Source organism: Pezoporus occidentalis, unplaced genomic scaffold (assembly GCF_034315485.1).
Source record: "Pezoporus occidentalis ecotype Australia unplaced genomic scaffold, CSIRO_AGI_Poc_V1 ctg52, whole genome shotgun sequence".
Taxonomy (NCBI): domain Eukaryota; kingdom Metazoa; phylum Chordata; class Aves; order Psittaciformes; family Psittacidae; genus Pezoporus; species Pezoporus occidentalis.
In genome coordinates this window covers 1,814,470-1,835,368 of record NW_026915858.1, presented here as the reverse complement: position 1 = coordinate 1,835,368, position 20,899 = coordinate 1,814,470, and the positions used below count along the sequence as shown (strand labels likewise).

Here is a 20,899-nt window from a genome sequence, read left to right as displayed (position 1 = left end):
GACTTCCCCGAAAAAATGCATCTTGGGGCCCTTTAAGAACAGCAAGAAAATAGAACTTCTCTACAAAAATTAAGGTTGTGTGTTTGTGAATAGGAAGGTTTAAGGAAAAGCAAAAATTTAGTAAACTGAAATATGAAGTATTCACAGAACTGCTGAAATATGAAATAAGCAGAGAGAAATTAAATGGGGTGGAAATATGTGACAGAACTGTCTAGTCTGTTTTGCTTTCTATTTACAGCAATGTGCAATAGACTATTCCAAAAATCCAGGCTTTTAAATCTGTGTTATACCCAGTTATTGAAGTTAGTGACCATTTCTGTAGCTCCTTTCTCCATTCTCTCCAGTGGGGCTTAGTGGGATATTTAGTATCTCCATCCCTCCAGTGGGGCAGGGAGCAGAGGTACCTTGGGAAGCATGTATGTGAAAGTTTGTACAACCATTGTCTGTACTAGGCCTACCCTTTTCCTGAATAATGCTGGGAAGTGTACATTGCCTCTGGTGTTCTCTGGCCTGTACCTTTTGTAAGCTCTTACTAAGCAAAAACAAGAGCAACAACAAAAAAAACCAAAACAAAAAAAAAAAACACAGTGAATAGCGTAGCAGTAATCTTAGGTAAAGTAATTATATATTCTTGGGCTAAAAAAAGGTTTCCTTTGTTACTCCCTGGCTTGAAATTGTACTGTAGTGTATGGTACCAACAGTTTGTGAGCTCTTGCCCTGGTGTACAGACCTATAATCATGTCACCGTTTGGTTTGTTTGCCTCACTCACGCTGTGCTCACTGTTTGTTTTACCATAATATTTGCGGCTGCTTTCCTGCTTGGTGGCACATCATTCTGTCTCTGAGCTTGGCTTGCCAGGCAGGCGCTGGCCAGCTGCCCTGTGGATCACGCTGTTGTTTTGTTGAACCCAGGCCACTCTCTCTTTCCTGTAGCACTTCTTAGAGAGAAAGCAGAAAATGCGTGGCAGTTTTGGAAAATGATGGATAATTTACCTTGCTTTGGCTTTCTGAAGGGAAGAAAATCCAGTTGCACTGATCTGGTATGTTATGATAGCGGTGGTGTGACAGGTTTTTTTCTGTGCAGATGAACATATGGGTAATACATTTTTTATTGGATTAAGCGGTGCAGTTACAGAAGCTTGTAGAAGAGCCAGAATAACAAAAGATCATCCTGCTAGCATGTCCATTTTATCAAGTAGTTCAGTCAGTGTGAGTTTAGGGGTCCCTTTAATGCCTGAGGAGTTTTAAAAGCTGAGTTTCAGCTTGCAGTATTGCAGTGGACAGCAGGTAGCTCTCAATTTCTCCTCTTCCTCAGTTACTGGACTGCTAAGGTTTGTGCAAGTTTTCATTGAAGCAGTTGCTTGGAGGAGTTACTTTGAAGTCCAGGGATGGGAGAACTGAAAAGGTTTTGTTCCACCACCTGGTCAGCATCTGAAAGACTGCAGCTGAAGTATGGCTTTCCCAGGCTTCCTCATAATGAGTCTTTTGAAGCATGGCCTTTCTGAAGGGATTTATTGGTTAATTTACGTTTAAACTTAATTTCAAAGTCTACAATTAGACAGAATTCACAATCATTTTACAGACCTAGTGATAGAGCAGCATTTCCACATTAATTTTCCAAGATTAGTTTTACCTTGTATGTGGTAGTTGTTTTGAACCTCCAAGGCTAACACATAGGTTGTTTTATGGTTGTGTTATGCAACAAAAATGGGAAATACCCCCAAACTGTCAACGATTTTTTTTTTTTTTTCCTAGTAATAGTGTTATTTCTACCATCACTTCTAAATTATATTGGGGTTTATTCTATGCCCTGTCCTGGAAGCTTTGTTTCCTTTGTCAGTATCTTCTGCCTGGTCCTTTCTTGTGTATTATAAGAAACCAGCTTGTTTTTTAATGAAAAAGCAGCACAATGATGTCATCACCATATAAATTTACCTGCCAGACTTCTCAATCAATACTTAACTATGTTGGCTGTTACCTTGTCAAGGTTTCACAAGTGTATGTCTGTGGAGGGGAGGCTTTCTGGCTTTCATCCTCTGCTCTCTGTCTTTAAGATCAGTGATGGAAAGTCTGGACCCTATAATAATAATCATTTCTGGCATATATTTATCAAGTATCATTACTTCAAATCTCTCATACTGTTCTGGTTTTGACCTCACCCCATCTGACAGCTCTGGAAAAAATGCCTGCTTCCTAAGTAAAACATTGCAAGAAGGATGGTTTCCAGCAATCATGTTTGAGTTAAAGATCTTTTACCCACTGTGAGTAACCACACTGTCCCATGAACACCTGGTAAGAATTTCATCAGCACTTGCATAGGTGGTTGCTCACAGCTGAACTTTGTTTCACCCATGATTGGAAAGGGCAAGCCAAACTTGAATGCTGCTTTACTGTCTTTGCCAAAGGAGAGCGTTCTTGTACCTTAAATTTTCATGGGCCCTCATTTTTAACTTTTGAATATGTGGAATCTCCAATTTTATAGACATGTAAATGAATGTTGTCTTTGGTCAAGGTGAGGGAATGAGCTGGTATGAGTGTGCCTGAGGGGTTGTGAATGAAAAACAGGCGAGAGAGCTTCCAATCCAGACATCTGCTTGCCTTTTTGCAAATTACTTTCTGCAGACTTTCATTTAATTATGCAGGATAAGTCTATTTCACACAGTGCAGATTTAACTTCGGCTTCTTTGAAACAATACGGCAAGGATCAGTGAGGACATGCTGCTGTACTGTATGCTTGGTGGCCTGAAGTGCACCAACTTCATAGTCAGAAGTATTTTACTTTGAGGAAGAAAAAAAAGAAATTTGTTTTGTTCCACAGCTTTTCTAATAGATGGCAAGGACATGGTGAAATTGTGTCAGAAAAGTTCATTTAGATTTTCTTGGGAAAGGATCGATTAAAATGCAAAAAAAAAATAAAACATTTTAGAGCAGCAGCTTGATAAATTTTCAGAATGTCTTTCTGCCTCAAATTTCATTCTAAATTACTCATTTCTTTCACACTGGTTGATGAGAAGCTCAACATGACCCCGGCAAATCTCCATGGAGACCTTATGTCATCCTTCCAATACCTAAAGGGGCCTACAAGAAATCCAGAGAGGGACTTTTCATAAGGGCATGGAGTGACAGGACAAGGGGGAATGGTTTTAAACTGAAAGAGGGTTGATTTAGACATTAGGAAGAAATTCTTTACTGTGAGTGTAGTGAGACACTCACACAGGCTTCCCAGACAAGCTGTGGCTGCCCCATCCCTGGCAGTGTTCAAGGCCAGGTTAGATGGAGCTCTGAGCAACCTGGTCCAGTGGAAGGTGTCCTTGCCCATGACAGGCGGTTGGGACTAGATGATCTTTAAGGGCCCTTCCAACCCAAACCATTCTATGATTCTATGATATGAACCTTGCAAAGAAATGAAAACTTGGAATGACAAAATTTAGTTTCCGCCTACTTTGATTTTAAGAAAATCAGTTATCCATGTCAGTTTGCAGTTCATAAAAGTCTTACCATTGTCTTTTTCCAAAATTCTTTGACTTGCTCCAGATTGTCAATCTTTTAATGGTGAACAGAGTTAAATTTAACTGTGTGATTTCCCACAGCAATATGTATTGTTGTTATTGTCATGTTGTTATTATTTTTGCATCCTGTGATTAACAAATTAAAAGTGGATTGAATGAGATTAAAATAAGGCAGTATCATTGTAACCTTGTCTTCCTATTAATAAAGGGAAAAATTGATATCTCATTTATGCTAGATATCAAAATATGGGGGGCTTGTGTTAGCTATTGTGCATGAGCTAAGGGAATGCATTGTTGGTTTGTATATTGCATATGTCAAAAAAACTGCACCATTTAAGACCATGTTGTGTTTTACGGCTTGCTAGCAAAACCAAGTACAGGTCAAGGGAATACTGGATTTAGAAATTAATTAAAGAATCAAAACCTTCTGTTTTGGGTAAATGTTTTGTGTAACACCAGTGCATTGTGGTGCTCATTGTTACCTCATACCATAACATATTGACTCTGGAAGGATTCATACTTGGAAAACAAAGATATCTCTTTGACAGCATATTTTGTTCAATATTTACTGCTGGTGATGGATTTCTTCATCAGAATTCTTGTTTCTTGATGCTATAATTGATTTATTGCAATGAATCTAGTCAGCTGACCACAAAGTTAATGAAATAAGGGAAATGCAAATTCCTATTCTGAGCATGTCTTAATTTTAATAATACTTGGGGAAAAAAAAATGAAGCTTAATTATGAATCCCTTTCATGTTTTTTCCTCTTTTCCTAGTGTGTATAGTGATTGCTTTGACATACATCTGCCAAGTATTTTTTTCCGAATCTAGAGACCATATTTTCAAAGGAAATTTTAACATGTGTTGCCCCAAAGATATTTTGAAGTCATTAGATGTACAAAATCCAAGTATAAAAATGTGCATGAGAAATGAATATTGGCATGTGCCAAAAGTACTAATGAGAGCTTTTAGTACCTTTATCAGGTAGATGGAAATGAAAAGATCTTTGCCGCCTCACAGGCTAGAGTAGCTTGACACAGTGAAACAATGCTGGCTTGTATCTTTAAAGAAAGACAGAACCGTATTTATTGTTGTTTGTCATTAGCAGCTGGTGGAGGCAGCAGAGGCTGGGGCAGTGTTTTGCTAGTGCCAGGGTAGCACTGGGGGCCACCACTGATTCAAACTTGAGAGGATATGTGGCTGCATATGTCTGGCATTTAGTTTGCAAAGGCTCCAGAATAGTAAGCTGTTGAGATGTAGAGTTCAGGGAAGACCTGTCAGGGAGTGTTTTAATGAAGAGTTACAGTTAGGGAGCATTTTAATACTACTGTGGGTTCATATTCTCTAGGATTTTGGTTCTTCTGTGATTGAATGTTTTTAAGGAAATTGTATGTGATTACTAGAATGGGCTCACATAAACCACAGCCGTAAGCTGAGTACTGTCATGTACACATTTGACTTGGAATGTGTCACAAATAGCATGGCTTTTAAAGACATCTTTCAAAGTGCTAAAGGTACTTTATGTGTGAGTGTGAGGACAGGTAGCTATTTACTTTCTTCACCTGTTCACTTGATTTTCATTTGTTTTTTTCCCTGCTGCAGACTATGTCAGAGAGCCACAATGATCATGCAAAATAACAGTTCAGCTTTGCCCCTGTTTTCAAATGTAAGCTCCTTCTGGAAGAGAGATTCATATGGACCAGGACTTCTTGATGAAGCAGCATCACTGATTGGCAGCTATGATTTCCCTCAGACCACAGAGAGTTTTCCCCTCCCCACTGTGGAATCAGCAAACGTGTCTTTAAATGCCACAAGCAAAGACCCTCTGGGTGGACACACAGTCTGGCAAGTCGTTTTGATTGCTTTCCTCACTGGGATCCTTGCACTGGTGACCATCATAGGGAACATCCTAGTGATTGTTGCATTTAAAGTTAACAAACAACTGAAAACAGTAAACAACTACTTCTTATTGAGTCTTGCCTGTGCAGATCTGATCATCGGTGTTATTTCTATGAATCTTTTCACCACATACATCATCATGGACCACTGGGCTTTGGGAAACTTGGCCTGTGATCTTTGGCTCTCTATTGACTATGTTGCCAGTAATGCCTCTGTCATGAATCTTCTTGTCATCAGTTTTGACAGGTATTTTTCCATCACTAGGCCACTTACATACAGAGCCAAACGAACAACCAAAAGGGCTGGGGTAATGATTGGTTTAGCTTGGATCGTCTCTTTTGTTCTTTGGGCCCCTGCCATCTTGTTCTGGCAGTATTTTGTTGGGGAGAGGACTGTGCCTCCTGATGAGTGTTTCATACAGTTTCTCAGTGAACCTGTCATCACTTTTGGCACTGCCATAGCTGCCTTTTACTTGCCAGTCACCATTATGAGTATTTTATATTGGAGGATCTACAAGGAGACCGAGAAACGCACCAAAGAGTTAGCAGGGCTACAGGCTTCAGGCAGTGAAGTGGAGGCAGCACGCTTCGTACACCAGACAGGCAGCTCCCGCAGCTGCAGCAGCTATGAGCTGCAACGACAGAGTATGAAACGCTCCACCCGAAGGAAATACGGGCGCTGCCACTTCTGGCTCACAATGAAAAGCTGGGAACCCAACACAGACCAGGGGGATCAAGATCACAGCAGCAGTGACAGCTGGAACAACAATGATGCTGCTGCTTCCCTTGAAAATTCAGCCTCCTCTGACGAAGAAGACATCACTGCAGAGACCAGAGCCATCTATTCAATCGTGCTGAAGCTTCCTGGTCACAGCGCCATCCTCAATTCTACAAAACTCCCCTCCTCAGAAGATTTGCATGAGTCAGGGGATGAACTGCAGAAATCTGACACCGAATTGAAGGAAAAGAAACCTAAAAAATTGCACCCTCCCAAAAGTGTTCAGGATGGTGGGAATTTCCAGAAGAGCTTTTCTAAGCTTCCAATTCAGCCAGGGTCAGCAGAGACAACCACAGCTTCTGATGGCATCTCATCAGTGACCAAGGCATCTGCAGCCCTGCCCTTGTCCTTCAAGGAAGCAACCCTGGCAAAAAAGTTTGCCTTGAAGACCAGAAGTCAGATCACAAAGCGAAAACGAATGTCACTTATCAAAGAAAAGAAAGCAGCACAAACACTTAGTGCCATTTTGTTTGCCTTCATCATTACCTGGACCCCATATAACATCATGGTTCTGGTGAACACATTTTGCAGCTGTATCCCCAAAACTTTCTGGAACCTGGGGTACTGGCTTTGCTACATCAATAGTACAGTGAACCCCATGTGCTATGCACTGTGTAACAAAACATTCAGAAACACTTTCAAGATGCTACTGCTGTGCCAGTGTGACAAACGGAAACGACGCAAACAGCAGTATCAGCAGAGGCAGTCAGTCATTTTTCATAAGCGGATCCCCAGGGAGGCTTCATAGAGTAGTATTTTTTAAGCAACTGAAAAAATAATGAAATGGGAATGGGATGGGACAGGATGGGATAGGATGGGACAGGATGGGACAGGATGGAATGGGACGGGATAAAAAGGGAAGGGATGGGATGGGCTACGATGAGTTGGGGTGTGAAGGCGGTTCCAGGGTGCTTATTTAAACATTTAAGCATCAAGATGTGAAAGCAGCTGCCAGGCCTACGTATCCTTTTAATAAATCCAGTTTAATATAAAAAGTCAAGTATGCATTGAGCAAAAACTAACAAGCTTCAACGTTTTTACTAAGGAATGAAAGACTTAATAAAGTTTTCCTACAAATTTGCAAGAAGCTGTATAACAATTGTAAACCCATTACCGATCTGCCCAGCTTTTTGATTATAGTCGACTCTGGGATCTCAGGTAAGCACATCTAGCTAGCCCAACTCTTCTGTTTCCAAGGAATCCAACAACTTACAATTCAAGACACATACAGATGTAGCAAGCTAGCGAAATAGGATTATGTAATTATTTGAGACACTGTATAGGTTGCAAAATTGCTTCTTGTTGTCCAGGTAGAGTTTCCTGTCTACTTCTGGTGTATTGTTAATTGTACCCCTGATTCCTGATTGCCGAGTATCTATGTGTGCAGCTCATGTTATATATATGTGTGTGAGTGTGTTTGTATGTATAGCATACATTCACACCTCTAAAATACACACATACCAGGAAAGAGGTAATCTACTGGTTTAGGTTTTACAGGGCTCCCCATCACAATTACATGACTGAAATAAACACCACCCCCCCCCCCCCGAAAGTCATATTATAAATATATATGTAATATGCTACCTGAAATTCAAATTTATCTTTAAAACCAAAACATAGTGTCACATTTCAAATGGAGAGAACCGAGCCCTGTGGAACCTAATGGTCTATAGAGTTTCATAATGGGGCATCTGCCCAGTAAAACCTTAATCTTGAGCCCAGTATCTCTCCCCAAAGTGATCACACCTCTTTAGAAGATACAAGGTGAAAGGAATTGAAGGTTACATTCAGGGCAGAATGTGAAGTTATCTTCACGGGGTGTGGGATGGTGGGAGCCCACATCTGGGTTGCACGGTGCTAGTGTGCAAAGGGACTCGCTCAGGACCCAGGCGGGTGCAGCCAGTAGCAGGACCGCTGTTTTCTGGTGGGGCGGCTTTGCTGCTGTCAGAGCATGCACGGATGCTGAAACACCTTGTCCTGACTTGCACCATGTGGATGTACCACTGTTTTCAGAGCCAGCTGAGATCCAGTGCACAGCACCTGTATGGCTTCCAGTGAAAGTTCAGGTTGTAATTTTCTATCTGAAGCTGGTGGAGCCCCCCCCCTCTCACTGTCTGCCCAGGTGATCTTCAGATGCAGAAGATTTGTGTGAAAGAAATGCTTTATTTTTGCACATGAAGGATGCTTGCTAAAAAGTGGGTTTTTTCCAGAACCTGTTTTAAAAATCATCAGGAGAACTGCACCTAAGTCCATTTAATGCCAGGTTATTTGGTGTTGTGAAAAACATGAATATTGCCAATTTGTAACCTGGCAATTTTTCATAAAGAAAATTTTACAAGGGCTTTAATATTTATAGCTTTGACATGACCAGTACTTCCTGGTATTTGTGATGTGGTCTGCACCAAATATGATTTATAAAAGTCGGAGATCCCCTGGGGAAAGGATTGTACTTTAAACTATTGTTCTAAATTTGATTTAGTTACATGTTGAAAGATAATTTTGTATTCTCCTTTGAATTGACCAAAACTTTTTTTATTGCTTAGACTCTTATTTTGCTGAAAATAAAACAAAACAAATACCTTCTTTTACAAAGGGGCATCAGTGTTGTGAACACAGAACTGATGTTAAAGCTGCTTTTGTATTCAGTGTGAGATGGTGTTTACAGATGAATTTGACAACAGTGGAAATATATTAAATGGTGTCTGTGTATCTGAACTATTTAATTTTGTGTTATGTTCATATGAAGAAATATTTATACATACTTCACCAAATGTTTTATTTAATGTTGATAAATATTGCTCTTCAGTCTTCAGCTGTAGTGTCCTTTTAAAGTGATTCATTAAGGTCTGCTTGAGAAATGAATAGAGTATACCTATCTTTCTTGTCACTAAAAAATACTCTTGACATACAAATCTTTCTTTTGTATGAGTTGTTTAAAATGTTTACCTAAAGTTTGTCTTGTAAATGATATCACAAGTCTACTGCAAGTACAAGTTTAATATAAAACACAAGAAAAAGTTAAAGCTTCATCTATAAGTCACAAGTGTGTTTTGAGCTAAAGATACCCAGAAATGTTTTACCAGTTTGGTAGCCAGATACAACCAAAGTCTTACAAGGAACCCATGTTGCAAAGACAATTAATGACCTTTATTTATAGAAAGAATCATGTATTTGAGATATATTCATTACTCAAGTTGACCTACCTAATGTTTTGACATTCAAATATATATATATCTCTCTATATATTGCCATATTATTATCTTCTGGTATCTAGAGTAGTGCTGTGCCCCTAATACACAAAATGTGAGAGCATGTAAGGAGGCAGAGTTCACCAGGGGGTTTTATGGTATATTAGTATTGATTTTACAATGGGAAACTAGTATTTTTAATGAAGTTAAGCTTCCTTGAAGCAGCTGTCACCACTGTTTACATAATAGGAAGAGTTAAACCCTTGGATTGTTTTAACAGAGAAATAAACAACCTGTCTTTTGATGTGTGAACAGGCTTTAAAATGTTATTTACAGGCATCTTAAAATGTGTATATATACACATATCGTAGCATAGATCAATTCAGTTATTATTTATTTAATGGAATATGCATTATAAAATATTAAGAATTTGGCTGTGTTACCAATGCAGTGGGGATCAAACTAATTTGTATTTTATGTTTAAACCCGCGCACACACAAAAATTTTAGCTATATGGGCAAGTAGATATATTATTTAGGAACACAGATGCACATGATAGGTGGTGGAAGAAGAGCAAGGTGAGACCAAGAAGTACAGTCTGACACAGCACTACTTTTAAGAAGTACAAATGATGTAATATTTCATCTGCTTCTAGGAAAATTAAGTCAGAAACATGATAGAAAGCATCATTCTGAGGGCAGATGAACAGTTCAGTCCAGTTAACACTCCTCACATGGAGACATGGCTTTTAAGAGACCAGGTACCATCCCCACTAATTGCAATAATGCACGATTAGACTCCATATGAAGAGGATCAAAAAATCAGAAGTGGTGTCCAGACAGGACCCATTGAGTTGTCGTAGGATAGACCCCAATCACTGTCAGCCTCTGAACAGCTCTGAGACAACAAAATGCATTACATGTGCTTGGCTTTCTCAGTATAAAATTGTTACAGAAGTTTATGACTTGAGTATCAGTATATGCTGTGAGGAATGTCTGATCCAAAGACCCAGGGACAGGTGTCATGGCGTATGAAGCACTTTGTCCTATCCCAGCAGAACACACTTCCTACAAATGTAAACTGCAGATCAATGTATTCTAAAGCTACACAAATACAGGAAGGGCCTGAGCAGTTCCCAGGATCTAAGCCTGTAGATCTATAGATCCTGAACAATAAATGACCTAAAGGAATCTGGCAGTTTTGTTAAGATACCAAGACAGATGTTCTGAGGCAGTTGGTGACCTTTCTCAATCATATACAACTTCATTTATGTTGTTGTCTTATTTCCTTACTTCTGCAAGAATATTCTAAAAAGTCTTGGCTCATTATCAACCTTGTAATATGAGAACTGAATACTTCTTGTACATACAAGAATAAGAAGTCCCAAAGTACACTCAGTTTGCCTCTACAGAATGCAAACATTGAGGCAAAAGGAAATTGTTCTTTTTTATTTTCCTGATCAGCAGCATCAGTAATTTTGGACATATGGTTATCATCATGCTACCATATATACAGGAAGGGTAGTCATAGGGTATCATGCTAAACTATTTATAAACTGCATTTCACTTGACCCCTTGGCCATCTGACTACTTATGCATCCCTATTCAAACTTATGTTTGAGATTTCAAGCCTTCATTCTCCTCAAAATGGCTCCCAGATACTTCTCATAAAAAGTGTTTTACAAGCTTGTCTTGATATCAGGCTTCTTCTTTCCTTCCAGAATACTCCTGTGCAAAGTTAATCTGCTCTTAGACTGTCAGAAGACACATTGCTAACTGCAGCAGTTCTAGTACTGAAGTCTGATACTTTCTTTTCTAAAGATGTATAAGACATAAAAAAAGAACTGGAGCGGGTTTCGCATGTTCCAGGTCCTTACTGGCAGAAATGATCTGTACCACAAGTTGTCTGTTCACCAGGCTTGACCTTCTCTGGGGGTTCTGGGGATGACCTGACCCTCAGGATGTCCTGGCAAGCCTCCACTAGTTTGAAGTTTGACCAGTTCATGAATCAATACGTGCTTTAATGCATTTCAAAATTTCTGAAAACATACATATTTATTGTGGTACCTGAATATTCTTTGACCCATGTAAATCTGCTCTCCCTTCTCACAACATGCTTCCAGCTTCTTTTATTTTTCTATTTTATATATTCCTTTCATGTTTTATGTATTTCCCTAAGCAAATACCACTGCACTTGCTTCTGGAAGTAGGTCAAAGGGATATATATTTGCAGATTGCTTCTTGTTAACCCAAAGGAATGTCTGGTGGAGCTGCCATGTTCATAATGATGGCTGCCTTTTCTGTTTCCTGAACTGGACTCCCATGATACCCAAGCACTTCTGTTTGGAAGCCTAGCTAAAGCATGTGTCACATTCAGATTTTCGTAGAACTAAAAACCTTATATAATTAGGATATTTCCTTCCTTGGGCATATATCATTGGCAGGTTCTGCACTTTTCTACTTCTACTTTTAGGAGATGCCAGACAGATATTGGGGAAAATATCAGTTGGTTATTTCTGATACTTTGGCATTTTTGTACTTCAGTTTTTTAAGGAGATGGAGTAGCTCATCCAGTCGTGCTATTTGTGGAAACAAGTTGAGTATGAATACGTGTGTTTGGAACTATGCATTATGTTCATTCCATTTCATACACCGTGGCACCACAGTTGGCTGGGGTTGACCATCACAGTATTTGAGGTCACTAACAGGCATTCAGTCTTAACTGGCAAACGCATTAGCTGTGCCACAGTGGTATTCAGGACTTTGGCTGCTTTTCACCACCCATGTTTTACATTCAAAATATAACATAGATTGTAATTTTTTATTTCCCCCCAAGAAAGATTGCTGTAGTTATTTCCAGATGCCTTCATTGATGTGCTTGAGGGTTTTTCTGCTTAATTTTAAATACTAAAATGGCTTGGAGGAGCTTCAGTTAGCCCTGACAGAGATCGTTTAATGGAAGGAGTACAGGTGACACAGGAAAACATTAAGTGCTACTTACTTCATGGCTTATTCCAACATGTGTCATGTAGTATGCATATTATACCTATACATCTTTATGCACTCTGTATATCTGAGAAGGATAACATGTAAGACATAGTATTGTGCATGTACATATAATACAGGGATGCACACACATCTAGAGCTATCTATACAGGTGTATATAAAGGCACCTGCTGAAATTATCAGCCATGGTAAATATTGCCTTTGAGACCTAATCAGTTTTAACTGACAGCAGAACTCTAAGTCTGCTCAACTTAGCTGCAAGAAGACTCTCCACGTCTTTCCTCAGTGCATGTTTTTCCAATTGCATTGTCTTTATTTCCAAATTTGTTGTTTTCAGTTCATTGCACTGGAGACATTACCCAAAATTTAGAAATGCATAAACAGATTTCACTTATTGAGCTATTGCATCAATACTGCACTAGTTTAACTCCATTAGCTTAACCAAAAGCCTCCCATTTGAAAAGAAAGGAAAAAATTATCATCCTCTCTCACCCTATCCTGTTGCTGTGTCCTTCCTGTTGCATGGAATGATTGATACTTTTCATGTGCCAGTCCCACAGGTGCAATTGTGCAAGCTTAAAAACCTTGTTTGCCAGTGGGACTGAGAAATGCATAGCGTGTCATTCACCCTTTACTGGTTTTGTATAAACAGTAAAAACCTCACTGAGTTTAACTGCTATGTATGATGCTGGCCTCAGGGAAGGTCTTCCAAAAAAGGTGATAAAACCATTCAGCTCGGCGTTGGTGAGGAGAGCTAGCTTTTTTCCAAGCTACTGAAGCTATACAATTTATTCAACTTGGCAGAAAGTGTGGAAAATACCCAAGACATTTAAAGTTTTATAGATGTGAACATCCGCCTTGCGTAAGGGTGAATACACACATGTAAACACTGCCCAAAAATGTTCAGCGTATGAATGAGTCTGTAAGCCAAAAGCATGCATCACCATCACTACTCTGTTGGCAAGAGCCTGACATCTCACTCAGGCCTCTATGAAGTTATCCTTCCTACAGCAGTCTAGGGCTACATAACTAGGCATTAATAAGAAAGCAGAATTAGTTTGTCTGTGCTTATATGCATTTTCCACGAATTTGATGGGAAATTCTTACTCTTCTCAGGACAAAGGTTACTTAGTGCAGTATCTGGGCTGACAAAGTATCTGCGATGCTCTGGTAATCATTACTTAACCATGGCTAATAGTCAGAAAAGCACAAGAACTTATTGTACAGAGAGAACTTAAATTTGTTTTTCAAATCATTCATAAAGGCATAAGTTAATTTACTTAAAATATTCATAAGATCTTAAAGCTTTAACACTATCCTGGAAATGTAGTTTCTGGACAAGAATCTGATTCCTTTTGTGGCTTTGAAATATCCAGTCTTCTTGAGACTATTTTTTTTTTTTCTGGATTGAAATCTTTGGGTGACAAAGCAACTGTAGTCACTCAAATGCTACCTAATCTAGAGATGTCAGAGGGATGAGGAAATGGCCTTCGTAGATTTGTGCTTAATGAATCCACTTTAAGAATTATTATCATTGTGGCACAGACCACTTAACACTGAGGGTAAAAGATGTAACCTATTTATTTTAGGCCCTGCCTTGAACTCTGAGTTTTGAGGATACATCACAAGAAACAGACTTGTGCCGTATTTCCTGATGCTTGGTACTTTACTCATTACTTTCATTTTTCATGTGTTCAGTTCCCTCCTACTGAATATACATATTCAATTCACTGCATACACATACCCAATATTCTACCCTGTCAATACCCTCTACCATCAATATTGAAGTATGCCATTTTTTAGCACCTGCAAACTTACACAAAATTAGATGTAGCTGGAGTTAAGGAGCTTTTTTCCTCCAGTGGTATAAATTTTTCTGATTCACAAATGCATCCTATTTACTCACCTCTTATCTTCATTTACAATGTTTCTTTTACAAGTGAAATTAGGACAAAAGCTTTCCACTGTTCAGGCCGTAGAGGTATCTCTGAGTAAATATTTGGTTCCTTAAAACAAGTCTGGTTTCTTGACCATAGGCTAATCTGAACAAAGGTTCTGTTTTTAAGGACAGTACAGGCTCTATTTTCTCCTGCTCTGCCTGTACACTTCACTGCATATGATGGAGGGGTTTTTCACACTTGTTTTCAAAGTAGTATGGCTACATTAAGTAGAGCAGTTATTGATACTGCAGAGACTTAAGCTCATGTGTTTTGCCTCCTGCTGTGAAACAGGAATTACCAGTATGAAGAACTAGCACAGCAATGAATGCAAGAGAAACTTCAACTGGTAGGCGCTTGTGCCTTTTTTGTACTGTGTGCAGTGCAGATTAACAGACATCATTAGAGGTGAAGTATCAAGTAAGACTAGAGATTCACAGCTGCTCTCTGAAGAAAGCTGCATAGGCAAGGATCTTTGAAATCCATTTTCTAAATGCACAAAAGTGTGTTTTCAAACATGTAGTTCAAAAAGAGGCGTGATTTACCATACGTTGCTTTCTGAAAGAACTAAAAACATACTAAATATAACGTGAATTGTGATGGCTGTAAGCTGTAGGTGTTGGAAGGAGTGAAGGAGACATAATTGCTTTGACATGCGTTGTTCCTGGGTTTCTGGAGGTGTCCCCTCACCCAGTTGCTTCTCACCCCAATTCTTCCTGACCGGCAGTCACGGGACACTGCCTGGCGTGAAGCTGGAAGTGAGCTACCACCCCTTCCACCCACTGGGGAAGGGTGTGTACCGTACCAGGCCAGGCAAGTTGTTACAAGAAAGAGTCATGAGCTTCCTGCTTCTGTTTGGAGATAGCGGGTATTTTTGTGATAGAACTAGAGATAACATTACAGGAATCCGATGAACATACTTTATGTGTTTCCTGATACGTTTTTCTGTTCCTATTACTTGAAAGCTTTCTGTTCTTCTGATTATGGAGCAAAATAAGTTCCAGAGGCAATATCTGAATATATGGTTTTAAGGTTTGGATATGTTAAATAAATTGACATTTTCCTTCTTCATTTTGGTTTTGAAGCATATGGAGAAATTACATGCAGTAATTAAGCAGCTCAGCAATGTCTTTCATAAAAAGGAATTTATAATTTTACTCTGTCACTTTCTTCAGCCAAAACCATTGGAGCTGAGCTTACTGTAAACTGATGAAGTAATTAAGAAGCATCAGAAGTGAGACCCTCACCTTCTGCTACATGAAAAGGTAGTACCTGAGAATTCACCCAAAGTCTGAAATAGATTGTTCTGGATGTAGCCATCCACTCAGATCCTGTACAGAATATTGGCATTCTTTAAATTATTGGACAAGTTGCTCTTTTTTTGCTAACAAACAGCTGCCTTGCTGCATAGCAATCCTTCTGCTGACTAATTAATTCTACATCTCAGTAAATTCTTAGAAAGAATAATGGCTCCTAGCTCATATTGACAGCCGTTTGCAAAACACTAGCATGCTAATTAGAAGAGTAGATAGAGGTCTGTAATGCCGGCAGCAATTGTTTTCCTCAGCAGCAATGGCTTAGAGGAACCTTCCCTTTTGCAGCACACAAAACCAAGAGTAAGAGAAGATGCGCTGAGACAGACTCAAATGCTTTTCGTAAGCATCCCCCACTCAGCCATGACCCAGCACTGCAGTCCTGGGGGTAGAAGGTGAATGGCTGTGTGTTGATAGAAAACTGAACGCACCGGCCCGAGTCAGGTGTCCTACGAGTGCTCACATTTCTCCTTGCATGGGTATCAGCCCAAAATGTGCTGTCAAAACTTGGCTCTCACCGAACTATCACGGTGGAACATTGTGCTCTTAAGAGATTTTCTCCTGCCAAGATGCTTTAACATCTTTTCTTTTATGCAATCCTCCACATAAACCTAATCAGGTGGCACCTTCCCGTGTGGAACTTTCCTTGCAGTTGTATTATTGTAATCTACAAATGACTTTTACCCTGTATGCCCCTGATAACAACTGCATTAATATAAGCTGATAAACTCATTTCTTTAGTTGCTGCTCTTAGAGTGGCTTGCTAGTTAAGATAAAAAGTAAATTATGTGATATACAAGTCATATCTGATTTTACAATAATACACTGTGTGCCAAGCAGTTGGTGAGGTAAGGTTTACATAACCACTAGATGCTGCTTGAACTTTTGAGATATATTTCCATGTTCTTTTTTCCTCTCTGAACCCCACGCAGGGGCAGAACACAGAGCAAGCAATTAAGAAAAATGTAATTGTTTTGATTAAAGTAATTTGCAGTTGGAAGCTGCAAGAGGGATAAGCAATCTAGAGAAAGCTTCATCAGGCAGATCCTTTCAACTGGGGAAACTGTCATTCCCCTCAGTCTGGGAGGACTCTCTTTAGATGCAGATCTGTAGGTGGAAATTTTGACTCCATTTATATGCTCCAGTATTCTTTGGCTGCTCCTAATTCACCCTAATGACACAGTCAGTTGCTCAGTGAAGTTGCTCTGCACTCTCTTAGCAGTGGCGAACACCAGCCTTTTCTGGGGACTGCTGATGGGAAGGCTCCCCACGTGCTTCTGAAATGTAGGTTTTACCCCAGGCTGGCAGGAGGTGGATGGGACTCCTCTCCATGGCATGGAGCTGCACTATGTGGCCTCCCATCTGTATCCCAGATCTCCCCCCCCAGATGACCCACACCCTTCTGTCCCCAGGGTACGAGCCTGCAAAGAATTCCTGTGGAAGAACATAGATGGAGCACAGTGGCCGCACATAGAATCATAGAACCAGAGAATGGTTTGGGTTGGAAAGGACTTTAAGATCATCCAGTTCCAACGCCCCTGCCATGGGCAGTGACACCTCCCACCAGACCAGGGTGATCAAGGCCCACACTTTCTTCCAGTTCCCTTCTCCTTCCTGCTGCCCAGTGACAGCATAGTCACACAATAAAGGCAGCTTCTAAAATCCTTCCCAGCTTCATTGTGAACTGCATTGGCTTTTATTCTGAATAGCAGTAGAGAAAAATGGAAATGAGGAATTGCTTATCACTGGCCTGTTTATGAACTCTTTCTTTCTTATTTTAATGATGTTCATATAAAATTCACTTTTTTGGAGGCAAGACTGCAGATTACTGATGTAGCATTCTGGTAGATATTTTATCATATTCAGAAAAGGGAAAATTCAGTCACACAAATGACGGATTTCATTTTCCTTTCTTACCAAATTCATCACAGTTTAAGACTCACCTCTGGCTGCACAAGCATCTTCCTGCATTTTTAACAAGTGGTCAGTTTTCTTACATGTGCCAGTTTGTTCATTTCCTGTTCCCTCACTAATGGTTTCTGAATTATCAAGCCTTTGCCTTTTTGATGGTGCACAGAGGTTGTTTAGCACTAGCTTTAAATTAACTACCCATTCTAAGGTATCTGGAGCCATCCAGCTGCAGTATGACTCTCCTTTTATGTTACTTTGGTTTACAGCTTGAATTAGACCCTCTGCATTCTCAATTATCACACCCTTACAGACGGGGTTTCCTCCAGTGCTTTTAATATTCATAAAATTTAATAAAATGATCAAGTGCATATAATCAAGGTGTTAGAAATATCAATCCGTAATCCATCCTATTACTTTAAAGTACCTTATCAAATACATTTTCCCATTAGTTGTGGAAGCAAATATCTCAGTGCCTAGCTACATAGCTATAATGAGATCTAATAAAAAACAGATATTCTTCAAATAGTTCATTAAATAATATGACCTAATTCACCCTGGCTGAACAGACTTGGTTTAGCTCAATCCTGCTGTTAAGCCTTCTTCAAAATTCTCATTAGCATCAATGGAAATTCTAGCAAGAGCAGATAAATCAGTCTCTTTATAAGACAGATAAATAATGCTTCAGTTTTGTATTTCTGCTTAATAGATGCAATCAAATTACCTAAAATATAAACACTCAAAGCCTGTTCTGTGCCCTCAGGGAACCCCTTTCACTATCCCAGTGCAGTAAAGCTGCATATAGCAGGATATATTCCACTAATACAGTCAAAAATATATGGGTGTGTAAGACCAAACAGCTTAAAAAAAAACATACTGTAAATGATGTGATTGAGTGAAATTGTGTGTATATTTTTCAATTCTTGGATATAGTTGAAGTTTTAACTTATTTCAAATTTTTAAGTTGAAATCTATTCATATTTGGAAATTTTGTACAACCTTGTAAAGTTAAATACTATGTCACTATAATTTATTTTTGTTGTCATATATTGACACATGCTCATTTATATATGAAGTGTACTGTTTATCAATTGCTTCTAAGGCAGCAATAAACACATGAAAGTTGTTCTCATTTCCCTGTCAAAGCTGTCATTTATATCCCACATATATTTCTTTACTTCATTTGAATACTTTTTATTCTGTGCCTTACTGAAACAGCCTACTGAGTCTTTAACTGTATGTCTTCCAGTGTTCAGTCAGTACATGGGCTATTTTCGCCTGTGCAGCTACAAGAATTCGGGGATATATTGTGCAGAAGCCCTAAGAAGAGATTACCACTTCAGTGCATCACCTCAAGAGGACTTCAGAAATGGAACAAAAGGGACCAAGAAGTCAGAACTCCATGTAAAGTGAGAGGCACTCAGACCACTTAGAGAGTGACTAGAAATTACAGTGTACCCTAGACGATCAGTCCCAGCCTTGAGATTTGATTCAGTAAAGTAGCTCTTCTCCAGTTTCCCTTCATCTTGAAGGAAACCTTTCAAACCTTCCTCCACAAGCACAAAATGGGGGCATACAGGGGCTGAAGTACTTTTCCATTCCTTGTGCACAACAGGATGTATCTGCAAATCCCTGGCCATATGGAGCGATTGCGCATGTCCAGCTTTTCCTGTGGCTGTAACAGAGGGCAAATGTGTTTTCCGCATGACAAGGAGCACTTGATGCTATGAAATGCAATCATCTATGGACTTCTGAGTGTCATATCTACAGGCACTGTAAAACAAGCAATGGGTGTAACTGGAGGGGTTTCCTCCAGTGATTCAATTTCTTTTCCTCCTTGCTGATCTGAGGAACATAAATGTAAAGTTAACATTGATAGCTAATGGAGCTAGAAACCATAAATTTTGCTTTATACAGTGATCTCTGCAGCAAAGCACTAGAGGAAATACACAAAATACTAAAAAAACAACAGGAAGACCATGGACATTGACCACACACAATATAAAAGGAAAATGCATGTGTATCGTGAAGTGGGTATGTTTGCTTTGTATAGTTTCTACAAAGGTGGACTATTTTCTTTCTGGATATCCTTTGATACCTGCCTATGTCATGAGACTTTCTTTTTGAACACTATCAAATTTCACCCATTCATCTTCCTTCCTTTCATTCCAGGATGAAATAGGTTTATTGTCACCCTTTCAGGAGTGAATGTGAACAGTGGATCACAGAATAGCTCAAGCAGATGGAGCACAGCTGGATGCAGCAAGCAGCTGGGGGTGCCACTTCTCCAGGCCCAGCTGGATGAGCTACACTGAGCTGCTTGTGCAAGGCTCTGGAGGGAGATGAGAGGCAACATGCACTAGCAATTACTACTGATAACCTGAAAGCAGTAGCTCTCCACCCAGATTAGTAATACCTTCTCATCTAATATAAACTAACCAATTTACACTGTAAGACACAAAAGGAAGGGAGGTAGAGGATGTGAATGCAGGTAGCAGAAAAATCAGCTGAGTGGTGGAGGCTGCTGCTGGTCCTGGTGAGTCTGGGATTCTCTCACAGCAGCTTGTGAAGATGAAATGTGCTGGGAGGTTTGCTTGGTCCAAATGTTCAGTGTATTCTTACCCAATGTCTGGTTATTGGGATGCCAGCAGTGAAAGCCCTAGGTCTTGAGAATCAATGGTGCTGCATTTAAGCATTGGTTGCTTCAAGTAAGGCTTAGACAGTGATGACTTCAGATTAAAATCCTGGATTAAAGTTTTAAAGATGCTTTTAGACAATTTTAATATAGCCCTGGAGTAGGACTAAAGCAAACTTGTGATGCAGCTACCTTGAAACAGTATGGTCTGGCTCCAGTTTGGAAGCTCTAGTATAAAGTTATAAAAATGATTCATTCTTAATTCTCTGCACACCCCTAACCTTAATGCAAAGGACTTTGTGCTGCACTGACTATAAATACAATTTGGGTTGCTCTATCAAATAAACAAGAAACTATCCCCATGACTTGTAACCACAATAATGTCTGCAACTTGGGCAGCTAAATGCATCTGTCTGATGCAAGAAGAGGTAAAAGCACAAATCTTTTTCTCCAGCCAGCAAGCTGTTTCCTGAGAGGCTTTCAAAATGGAAATTTACTTCTGCTTCAATGTACAAATATCCGTATGCTGTGACTTTCAGCATTTCTGTCAGCTAGCTGATAGACCCTTCACAGGTTTTTGGGTGTGCTAGTTAATGCAACTAGATGTGGATTTGAGTGAGTTTTCTGCATCTCCTTTTTAAGTTATTTATTCTGCTACAAAGTAGTAACTCACTGTGGAAACATAGGAAGTTGTTGGCTTATTGAAAATACTTCCCAGCAATTTTT

General features: G+C 39.5%; 1 protein-coding gene across 6 annotated transcripts in view; it reads left to right on the top strand.

Moving 5' to 3' along the window:
- Positions 1–8,902, top strand: part of CHRM3 (cholinergic receptor muscarinic 3) — a 278,661-nt gene extending 269,759 nt beyond the window's left edge. For all 6 annotated transcript variants that reach the window (XM_062637394.1, XM_062637393.1, XM_062637390.1 and 3 more), the window contains one exon: positions 5,114–8,902. In XM_062637394.1, the coding sequence (XP_062493378.1) occupies positions 5,133–6,935 (1,803 nt within the window). In that variant the 5' untranslated portion in view covers positions 5,114–5,132 and the 3' untranslated portion in view covers positions 6,936–8,902. The remainder of the gene's footprint in view (positions 1–5,113) is intronic.
- The last annotated feature ends 11,997 nt before the right edge of the window (positions 8,903–20,899 follow it).